Source organism: Diplotaxodon limnothrissa, linkage group LG18 (assembly GCF_057381915.1).
Source record: "Diplotaxodon limnothrissa isolate DT_005_m linkage group LG18, D_limnothrissa_male_GT1.1, whole genome shotgun sequence".
NCBI classification, from domain to species: Eukaryota; Metazoa; Chordata; class Actinopteri; order Cichliformes; family Cichlidae; genus Diplotaxodon; species Diplotaxodon limnothrissa.
In genome coordinates this window covers 17,534,191-17,545,297 of record NC_140613.1, presented here as the reverse complement: position 1 = coordinate 17,545,297, position 11,107 = coordinate 17,534,191, and the positions used below count along the sequence as shown (strand labels likewise).

The 11,107-nt window shown below is 39.4% G+C and overlaps 1 protein-coding gene across 2 annotated transcripts; it reads right to left on the bottom strand.

Moving 5' to 3' along the window:
• Positions 1-282: 282 nt before the first annotated feature.
• On the bottom strand, positions 283-7,837 carry LOC146613395 (desmocollin 2-like protein). 2 transcript variants are annotated; one of them, XM_085377224.1, is made up of 16 exons: positions 7,402-7,837; positions 7,175-7,265; positions 6,859-7,067; positions 6,662-6,766; positions 6,167-6,322; positions 5,771-5,915; positions 5,529-5,683; positions 5,268-5,402; positions 4,948-5,133; positions 4,554-4,801; positions 4,314-4,456; positions 3,597-3,815; positions 2,803-3,024; positions 2,486-2,601; positions 2,032-2,361; positions 283-1,659 (listed from the first exon to the last, which is right to left on the bottom strand). In XM_085377224.1, exons 1-16 carry the CDS (start codon positions 7,438-7,440, stop codon positions 1,462-1,464), a joined length of 2,697 nt encoding a protein of 898 aa, XP_085233350.1. In that variant the 5' UTR covers positions 7,441-7,837; the 3' UTR covers positions 283-1,461. The 2 variants fall into 2 exon arrangements, with proteins under 2 accessions (XP_085233350.1, XP_085233351.1); XM_085377225.1 differs by lacking the exon at positions 4,948-5,133 and having other exon boundaries at positions 7,402-7,836.
• Positions 7,838-11,107: the final 3,270 nt, after the last annotated feature.

Genomic DNA, 11,107 nt, shown 5'->3' with positions numbered 1-11,107 from the left:
TTTCTGTACAACCAGAAAAAAGAATAAGGAACGTTTTTTTAAAAACAAACTAAAATTTAAATAAACAGTGAAGACTATAAGCACAAACAGTAGTGCTTATAGTTGTACAGCTACATAAATGCTTATTGCATGTGTGCTATGGTATTTTATAATCTTCATCTTGCACTTATAGTTCCTTTAAATGTAGAAAAAGAAAAAAAAACAACTGCTACTGTTGCAAAAATTAAACAACACTCTTTAATGTTAATGTCAAATTACAACTAAAACCACATAATATACATATAAGGTATACAGTTTTTGACTGGGTTTTTCCTGTGCAGCCAGTTATATTTAGTTTCGGGCAGTGTCAGTAACACCTTACGCCTCCGGTTCACACCCTTGTGCAGATTTAAACAGGACTACTGTTGGGAATGTTGCAATAACCTGACTGACAAGCGAGCTCAAACTGCACCCGTCTGACAGTCAGGGAGTTGAAGTAAATCATGGTTACACACAATTTCTGTGGCATTGGGAAATTGTTCAGAAGTAAATCAACACTTTTTAAAATACACCATTATAAATGTGTAGTTTTACATTGAATATTGTGAAATATTAGAAAAGATTATTTTGTTTCATTATTTGTTTTACTTCAAATATATCGACAAAGCCTGAAATTCAATAAGGATAAAAAAAAACAGCAACATGACTGAAATAGAAATGCATTCTTTTTTTACACCAGACAACGATTAATAAACAAAGTTTTTTTTTTTTAAAAATACCGAAGTTCCTACTAACAAACATGTTAATACTCAGTAGCCGCATTTCAACCCAAAATAACAAAAAGTTCTAGTCCCAAGAGCTTTTTTGTCTGTACTCCCACCAATGTATTCAGACCCACAAAGCTTAAGCAGACGTCGTGCAATTAAATATGAAAAAGCAACACCAGTTTTGTTGTTCTCCATCTCCCTTCACTGCTCTCTGATGTAAGTTTAAGTTAATGATTACCAACAATTTATGTGGTAAACCTTGAAGGCAGTGTGATTTTTATGAGAAGTTGCTTTCCAACCAGAAACAGTGCAATCCCTGGACCAAAGGCTCCTGAAGTGTCACAAAGTGCTACCCTCCAAAAATATAAAGATATGAAATCACTTTTCCAAGAACTTCATTTAGACCTTGGTTCCTGAGGTACAAACCTCCAAAAGACTGCAGTCCCTGTGGTGGAAACGCAGCTATTGACATACAACATAAAGTATGCACAACCAACAGCATCTACATCATTTTCAGTGCAAATGACTTTTACATAAAAAAAACTAAAATAACAACAACAAAGACATAAAGCAACTAAGAGCAATAGCATATACACACCAGCACCACCTGCCTGTTCTTTTTTTATATTCTTACCCCAGTAACAAGCCAAGCATTCAAGCCCAATCTGCATCTTTTACAGCTTAAAGTAAACAATATTATCTGGAGTGTCACTTTTCATGTCTTTCTGCAGACCTCTGCAAGAGTTTTGAACTTTGGTCCGAGTGTGTTCAGAAAGTCAAGGTTATCATTGTCATTATTATCACTGCAGCATCCGACAGAGCCAGCTACAGAGCCACGTCCCTCGAACCCGTAGGAGTGGATGATATCATCTGCGTATCGCCCATCCTCCACTGTTCCCATTTGGATCAATTTCTGGAAGACACAGGCAGTTTGTTATTACTCCTTGGACTAAGCCTGGATGATAGGAGCAAGCATACAACACTTTCAAAGCTGCTCGGGATATGACTGACGGACGGATATTACACATCGAGCAAACAGATCTCCAACAGGTTAGAGAAATAATATCTTTCACCAAAGGTGAGAAATATTGAGGTTTACACAAGATGCTATCACAGCTTAGAGAAGAAGATAATATTACAAATAGGAGTTAACTTATCTGTAACAGGTAACACATTATTAAACCGCAGAAAAAGAAACTTCTGCTGCTCTCTTTTTGACTTTTTATGCAAACTTCTGCCACTAAAACAAATAAATAATATGTTTGTAATCATAAAATAACAATACCTGATGTAGATAGCGGCCATTTGTTTCCCAATTATACAGAAGAGCTGGGTCCATATTGTGTTGTCTGTAGTCAAAGTCTACACCACTACCAACAAGCTGACCATAGGATTGACGATCTATGGTCATGTCATACTGGCCGGTATAGTAATCCTGCATATTAGCTGCAGAAATATCAGTCCTTTCATGCATCCCATTCTCGTGAACACCAAGGGTTCCAATAGTGCTTCCACTCTTGTTCCCGATCCATGAAGGATTCATCATTACACCCTTGACAGAACCCTTTACTGCTTGGTCAATCTCAAATGGGGGACCATTGATGAGACTTGCATCCTGTCAATCAAAGCAAACGTGGCAATTAAATAAATGAAGCAGAAGGGGAAAAGAAAAGAAGCAAATATGGTTTCCTTGTGAGTAACGGTAAGCCAAGGCAATGCTTCCGCATTACTGTCCTTACCACTTCGTCCCCTGGGGCCTCCGTGTTGGATTTGAGTAGGATTCCTCCAGTGTCTGCTGAGTCGTCAAGTTGCAACTTCTCTCTCTTTGTTAGACAGAAAAATGCAAGGAGCAGGACTGCAATGACAAAGCACGCGTGTTCAAAATGACAGCTCACAGAGTACTTTTATGTGCGGTAAGCGTCACAAGAATGAGCATAGCAGCATTATACACTACACTATTGTATGCAAAATTGCTTTTTGCATATTGGAAACTGAACAAACTACGAAAGAACCTCCAGCTAACCCTTACTACTTATAATTACAGTGGAAGACTCACAGAGCAGTAGGAGGAGGGCCACAGGCAACAGCATAGTCAGTATTCCCAGCGGTCCGAGCGACACGGACCTGTCCTTGCCAGGGCAGACGCCATTCTTGCACTTGCAGACTCTCAGATTCACTGTCTGTGTTTTGCCACTACCCTGAAGATCTGTAACAGTCAGGTCAACGGTGTGCATCCCCAAATAAAGCGGTTTGAGCTGCTCCAATGTAGCTGCAGTGTCTAAGAAGGAAACACGTGATAATTATAAAGAGACTCAAGCTTAACCAAGAAAAGCACCAAAAAAAGACTGAAGAATATCGTTTCAGGCTACATCATGTGACTTTAACATATACTTAATACTAAGATTTGTAATAAAATATTTATGCTTCATAAAACAGAGTATTACTGTGTGAATGTATGTGATTTATGATTTTACTGTCCATGCAGTAAAACCCATGTCCACATTTTTAGCCCCCAACATATACTAATCTACTCGTTTTAAAAAGTGCACAAACAAAACAAAAGATGCGTCGACAAGTTCACGCAGTTCCAAGTCTTTTTCTCAACTACATTTGTTCTTCATTACATATTTACTTCTGAAAACCGAGTATTCACAGAGTTGTGAAACAAAACAGCTCCACAACACCCTCACATATTTGTTTCTTTTCTCACCACTGGAATGATACCATGTCACTTTTTGGATCATGCTGTACATAGGGTACTACAAACATTTGTAAAAAAAAATCTTTTCGTTCACATTTGATTAAAAAGATACACTTTGCGCTTCATCGTGTACAAAGACAGCCACTTACCATTAAGACTTTTCACAGACCATGTGCCATCATTGTTATTTGGTAAACTGAAGGTGAATGGGGAAGAAAAGGGACTCTGATCTTTGTCTTCGGCCACCACCACCACAGAGCCGAGCACTCCATCCTCCTGACAAAACGTGAGCTCACTAGGAATCGTAGGAATGTTGTCGTTTTCATCCTCCACCCAAATGACAACTGTTCCTGTTGCTGACTTGGAGCCTGAAACACAACAGCATTACTGGTTCTCACGTAGTCGTGTGGACATGTTGGCACACAGGAACAATGGAATACACCATTTTCATTACAATAACGCGGTGTCACCTAAGTGCAAGTTTTAAGTTCTGCCAAGCACTGGGATATGTGCCCAATTTCCACAAAACACTCAAAGGAACATGAGTCATTGTAAACGACTAGTCACTTGATTTTTTTTCCAACAGATTTTATCTTGTCAACAGGTGTTCTCATGAAAAATAAAGCCGCTCAGACAAACAGCTCAAGGTGGAGCTTGTACTTTTAACAACTTTCGGATTGTTTGACACACCGCAAGAAGAAATGAAGGAACGGCAATAAGGTTTATTTAGTCACACAAGGCACTACCTCAAATGATCTGGCAAATATCCATCAGGTAATATAGAATTGAGTACAGAAAGGACCACTTGTGTATTGTTGAAGGTTGTGTTTTCTTCATCAGTACTGAAGTGCCTACAAAAAACTTACTAGCATCAACAGCCCTCACTGTGATGTTGTAAAACCCATCGTGAACAAGCGGTGACTCTCTGTCAATTGTGTTTGCCACCCTCAGCTCTCCCGTGTCTCTGTCAACATTGATCCAGGAGCCCGGGTCTGTGATCTTGAAATACCTAAGAGACAAAAAAGTACTTGTGCATTACTCGCATGTTCACTCTTGTAGTCCAAGTCACGAGAACAAGTGTTATTGGGGCAAATTGAAGTCCTTACTTGATGCCTTTGCTGCTCTTGGTCTCAGGGTCTGTAGCTGTATAAGTTCCTATCACTGTGCCATTTGGTGTGTTCTCTTTGACACTGAAGCGGATCGAAGGAGCAGAGAATTCTGGGCCTTCATCGACATCGGTGACACTGACCTTCACAGGGATGGAGTTCCAACTGGCGCTGCTGCCACTCAGCGGTGCTTGATTTTGTGCCGTGATCTGAAGCTGTACACTGTTCGTCTTCTCATAATCTAATGGCTGAAAAAAAAAGAAAGACATTTAAAAGTTTATGACTATAAATCAGTTTTATAAAGGCGGACTTTCCGTTAGATGTGATCCATGTAAAATGCTACTACCAACATTACTAAATGATAATAACGAATTTAATAAGAAGTCAGTCTCACCTTTGAGACGTACAGAAGCCCTTCATTTGTTTGGGGGTCAGTAACAATCCTGAAATTTCCATTTTCATTTCCTTGAGTAATGACAAACTTTGATATCCAGTTTGGTGTGTTTATCAAATCTTTATCTTGAACTGGAATCCGAAGTAGAAGTTTTTCACTTTCATTCTCTTGCACAGCGACATCATACTAAAAGAAAAAACACGTTTTTTGGGGGGAGGGTAGATTACTAAACAACCAATGTTCATGGAAAATAAGTATGACAAATGTAAGTATTAGTTATTCAGCCAGATTACATACTGACAGTTTTTTCAAACACTTACAGATGTTTCCATGAAGGTTGGCGGGTTGTCATTGATGTCACTCAGAACAATTGTTGCTGTTGATGTGGCAACCAGACCACTTGGTGCACCATTCATATCCTGGATTTGTACAACCACCAAATGGTTGTCTTTTAACTTAAAAAGAAATGTTGCAAAATATCATAAGGAAAATATGTTGGAAAGCACTTGTATCATCTTCTTCAAAGCTATTTTCATTTAAATAAATTTCACAGGTATCACTGATGCAGAAGCAGTGCTCACCTCTCTGTCTAGGGTGTTGGTTTTTGTTGTGATGACACCTGTTTCCGCATGAATGGCAAACATGTCTGTTCCAGTTAGGAGTGTATACCTAATCTTCACATGGTCGGTGCCAATTTGGTCTTTGTCGGTTGTATTCACCTTTCCCACCACAGTCCCTGTATTGGAAACCACGATCATTTAGAGCAACTGCACTGAGGCCAAACACCACAGATTTATCTGTTACTCTATTTTGCTTTTCTCACCTACACTACAGTGCTCAGGAACCATAAACTGTAGAGGACCTACAAACTCCGGTGGATTGTCATTTACATCATCTACAACCACTTTCAATGGCAGATTCTCATCTGTCTCCTTGTTTGTGACCGTGTCCCAAGAACGCACCACAAACTATAAACAAAAAAGACAAACGTGTAAGCAAAGTTAAAGGCAAAAACATTATAAGACATATATAAATTGTGTCACTTCCAGGTTTGAGTGAACAATATAAAAAAAATGCGTAATAGAAAATCAAAACTCAAAACTAACAAGTTGACAATCTGTCATTATTTTATTTAATGATAAATCGTTCTTTTTGAATGACTGCTGAACAATAATGCAACTGACTAAAAACCTTAAATCATTTTCATGTTCACACTCACACTATATACTGGGAACGCCTCACGGTCCACTGCTTTGAGCAAGAACAGATCCCCTGTGTCTCTGTTCAGGTTGAACACTCCAGTTGGATACTTATCGAATCCTTCTCCTTCGACAGTGTAGAACAATTTATATCTGGCTGAGGTATCTGACACCAGCTACAGGAAAAACCAAATAAAACACACATATTAAAGAAAACAAAAACAACAAAAATTCTGTTATTCAATTTTCATAAAGCAGCCTACTGTGAGCTCTTTCAGCTCGTAGCGTTATTAAATAGATCAAAACTGTAGACAGTTCCCAATCTGACATGCTGGTAATGTAACTTAAAAAAGAACATCAAAGGAAATAATCACTGAATTTAATTAACAGGTGTGACTCCTGAAATAATCAGATAATTTGAGGGGGGAAGTGAGAAAAGAGAACAATGTGTACTGAAAATAAACATTTGAATAGCACAGTGCTTATAAATGATATGAATTATACATTTAATTTACCCTTTCAATTAGTTTTGGATAGGGTCCTACGTAATTCTCCACTACGGTGAGGTTCGGAGGTGCCCAGCGTCTTTTAGACCGAATCAGGAATCCTTGGCCTCGTTGCTGTGACATTCCAACAAGTCAGGATATGTTAGAAAAAAACGCATCGTGCTTTCTGAGCTGTATAAACGGCTCACAATATGCAGTTGTCTTACATGTTTTGTCGGCATTGTACTGCGGACAAGGTGAACTTTCATCTTACTTTCCGGTCTACTATTGTCCTGAGCGCACACAAAAAATGTCCGTCCTCTTTCTGCCACTGAGACAGACGTTAAAGCTACCACTGCTCCATTACTGTTTATTGTAAAACTCGGGTCCTTCACAGTTAACAGCGTTGATTTGGCATCACAGCCGACGGTTTCAACTGAAAACCGAGAAAGGGGAAGTTAAAAAGAGCCATAAAACACAAAACAGTCGGCCTACAACACTTTTTCACACAGACGGAATGAAAAAAAGTAAGCAGAGCAGCACCTTTTGCTACTTGGTATTCAGGTGGAATTGTTTCAGGTACAATTACGTAGAGAGACCTCGGGAGAGAGCATGACTCCACACAGGACAGGATCTGAAGGTGAAAGTGAGTTTCAAACGGGCTTGTCGCGTTTAAATGTTGCTATAGCAAACAGCATTGACAGAAGTAACAGACAGCAAAGCGTATTGGTGATGTAGGAGTGCTTTAAAACCAAACTAGAAGCACTTACCAGCATTAGGCAGATGGTGGAAATTAAAACTCTCCCCATCTTTGGAAGAAAAAAACAGTAAAAGGCTGACTTTGTCCTGGGTCCAAGTGGGGAGAGTCCGGTTAGTGTTTCAGAGAGTAATAGAAAACAAATGCGTCTAGTCTACTCGAGAGTTTCGTCTCTTGTCTGTTGCTTCACTTCTCTGTTAATGCGAAAAGGCAGGCGTTTCTCAGACGGCTCTATCTGTCGCTGTTGGGTGAGTCAGCGGACACACCTTTGCTGACACACCCAAGTGAAATTTCAAACAAGCGAAGTACCTTTGGGCTGTGCTCGCTGGTGTCTGCTGAGAAAGCCAACTCCCTTAAAGCTGCTGATATTCGCGTTTTTCCCGCCAGCAGGGGGAAACATTACTCTTTTACTGGAAGACATTAAACCGCTCTTTTATTTCCAATTAAAGAGTTTTAGCAGGAGCATAAGAGCTAAAATACATGTAATTAAAGCTTTAAGCACTATTTGTATAAATCCATGCATATAACGCAAAAACAATAGTCGTATAACACTAGCGCATGCTGCAGGTACACTTATTTGAAGAAATACTGGTCTGTCTGCCTTTTGTCAAGACTTGTCCCAGGTCTACACAGAAAATTGACCCCTACGTCCTCCTCTCTCCTTTAGCTCTCCGCTGTAGGAGGAGCACATTTGAGCTCCTCTCTGCACACCACAGGAATTTGAGCCGAATGAAACCCTGGTGTGGGAGAGGCTGTGGTTCCCACAGCAAAACGCTCACAATCTTTATAAACTGCTGATAAAAGTGAAGAGACAAAAACGATGGACCTACGTTTTTTTAAAGTATGTCCATCTGGATATACTTTAATAGTTAGATTGTTATTAAAGGAGCTTTTTGAAAGCAGGGTATATGGGTCTGTAACAGGAAAGGTGAGAAAAATGTCAGGAAGACAGTGGGAGTCATGGGCGTAACCTTTCTCTGTAAGACATTTTCTTTTTTTTAGCTTCAAATGAAATTCCTAAGATGTCTTGGTGTCATTGCCATATGACCTCATGCATTTTACTCCCAAAGTGCAGTTTTCTGTTAGTTTGAACTCATCTGTTATGAAATGGTGTGTTTTGCCAAGACTCCACGTAAATGCTGGGGAGCTAAGACAGGATGTTGTGAGATGCAGTGTTTTAAAGGAAGTGAAAATCTTACAGAGGGAGTATAAAGGTATCTGAGCTGCCACTTCACTGGGTGTGGACAACACATGTTCAAGTCCCACACATGCAAGGTTTCCTGCCACTGCTTTGAAAGCACACACCAGTATGCATTAAGCAGGTTTTGTGTTCTAAGTGCTTATTAATGTTGCATTAATGCTGATAATTAGATGCCAGTTATGAGGATTCTTCAATGAAATTGAATATTTTTATTTCATTTGTTAACATTTAATCCCAAAAAATACTCTTGCCATGCAACCCTGCTTTAATTAAAGATTAATCTTGTGTTTATTAATGTCAGATAGGCTTGCTATATATTCTAAATAGTTCTATAGTTCAGAATTTAATATAAAAACTTAATATCAGCAAATTATTGACTTGAGTCAAGTTTGATCCTGAACATACTGCGAGGACATGAAATATGAACAGTACACAAGGGTTAATTCAGCGGCTCGGTTTATGACTGTGACACACGTGCTTGACATTACAAAGTTTCTGGATCCACCCAAAGCAGCTACAACACCCAGCTTTCTCCACCCTTTGCATGAGTATCAAATACAGTACTCGCGTCATCACGTGTACGAGAGTAGTATTCTACTGAAACCATTTGAGGATTAATTCACTGATGCCAAAGTCATTATTACTAATACCTTTGTGATTTGTAGCGTGTACTCTGTAATCTAGACTGGTCATTCTGAAACGTGAAATGATTTCCTCAAAGATTTTCCTCTAGAGCAGTCATGCGTGTCTACATAGACATGTTGAATTAGTCTGTGTTCATAAGGACTAATGCATCAACCAGTTATTTGATCAGTGCATAAGCAAATATCCTTCTTTATGTATTCCTGAATGTGTACTGCACTCAAATCGGCCAAAGAAGTTTCAGTGTTGTTGTTTTTCTCAGAGTTTCAGTGTTGTCAGCTTACTTCTGCTGCATTTCAAAACTCAGTTTTAGTTTGGCACCGCATAATTTGAGAGCCTCGTTTTTTTCTGTCTCCTGCTTTTCATGGTGTTATAAATAATCTGTCATAAATCATGTGACACCATCAAAACCACTCTCTGTTTTATTTAAATGCTAAGAAAACCATGAAATGAATGATTGATTGCTTATAAAAATTAAAACAAAACAGCAATTGCATAATTCCCCCATATTATGTGATATATTGCCTCCGTGGTGCTCCCTACCACCCAAAAGTCATTGGGAATTCTTGGTAACAGCCAATGGTTTTTCAGTCTGCTGCTACAGATCTATCAGCATTCAGAGTTGTGGCCAACCAGCACTTGTATCACCACCAAGATTTCACTTAGACTCCACCAAGAATTTCCGATCTATTCACAAACTAAGACATTTAAAAAAAAAAAAGTCAGTTATAATATTTCTCATTGCAAATAATACCAGCATAAGCTATGTTTGCTACTTGTGATACCATATATCACAACCTATTGTATAGCTTGTTGCAAAAAATATGCATATATGGCACAAAACATCAGGACCGACATAACAAGGTGGTCATGACTAGATATAAATGGTGATAATATAATATACACAGGTGGCTCAAGCCAAATTCTTGGAAGTTTTCTTTTTTTTCTGGCATTTCTTTCTCACCATTATGGTTGTGAATCTTACTTCATGGGATAGGTAGTCTAAATCGAAATCAAGCAAGGTTAGAGAGAGCAATGAAGGAACGCCATGGCCATAATCCATGATGCCAGAGAGAACCCTGAATAGCATAAAAATGTGTGAAAATGAAAAGAAGAAGACCACAGATTCATGCATATAGTGTAGTGAAGGAGGACATGCAGAGGGTGTCATGGTCCTGGGTCGTGTGACCCAGTGTTTTATGTATCTTTTGTATTCATTTATGCTTTAGCTTAGTTAATTTCTAGGGTGCTGTTTAGCCTTTTGTTTCTTAGTTGTTTATGTCATCTCCCTGTACTCAGTCTCCCTGGTTCGTGCGTCTACCTGTCATGCGTCATGTCTGCGTGGTTATGTTTAGTTCATGTCATGTCTAATCTCCATGTTTGCTGTTTTAGTTTGAAAGTCTGTATTCAATGTCAGTGTATTTAGTTTCACTTCTCCTGTCCTGTATTTAGGTTCATGTGTGTCAGCAGTGCTCCCATGTGTGGCCACTTCCCCTGATCATCCCTCATATGTATTTAGTCTCTGTGTTTCATGCAGTCTGTGTCGCGTCGTCTGTGTTCCCGCCCTCCATGGGCTCACAGCCAGTCTTTACAGTCATCGTCATGGTTTTCTGAGTCTTCATAGCTTATCTGCTTCCAGTTTAGTTTAAGTTCAGTTTAGTCACGGTATTTCTGCTTTGTTTGAAACCTGTCATCAGCCATAATAAAGGCTCGCTTTCAGTTTAAGTTTACTCCGGTCTACTCTCTTGTGTTCGCACCTGGGTCCACCACACACACCACCACATGGTCTGTCTCCTCAGATCGTGACAGAGGGCTTGTGTGTGAGAGGAGGATAACAGGGATAATGTGAGATGGAGGCAGATGATCCATAGTGGCG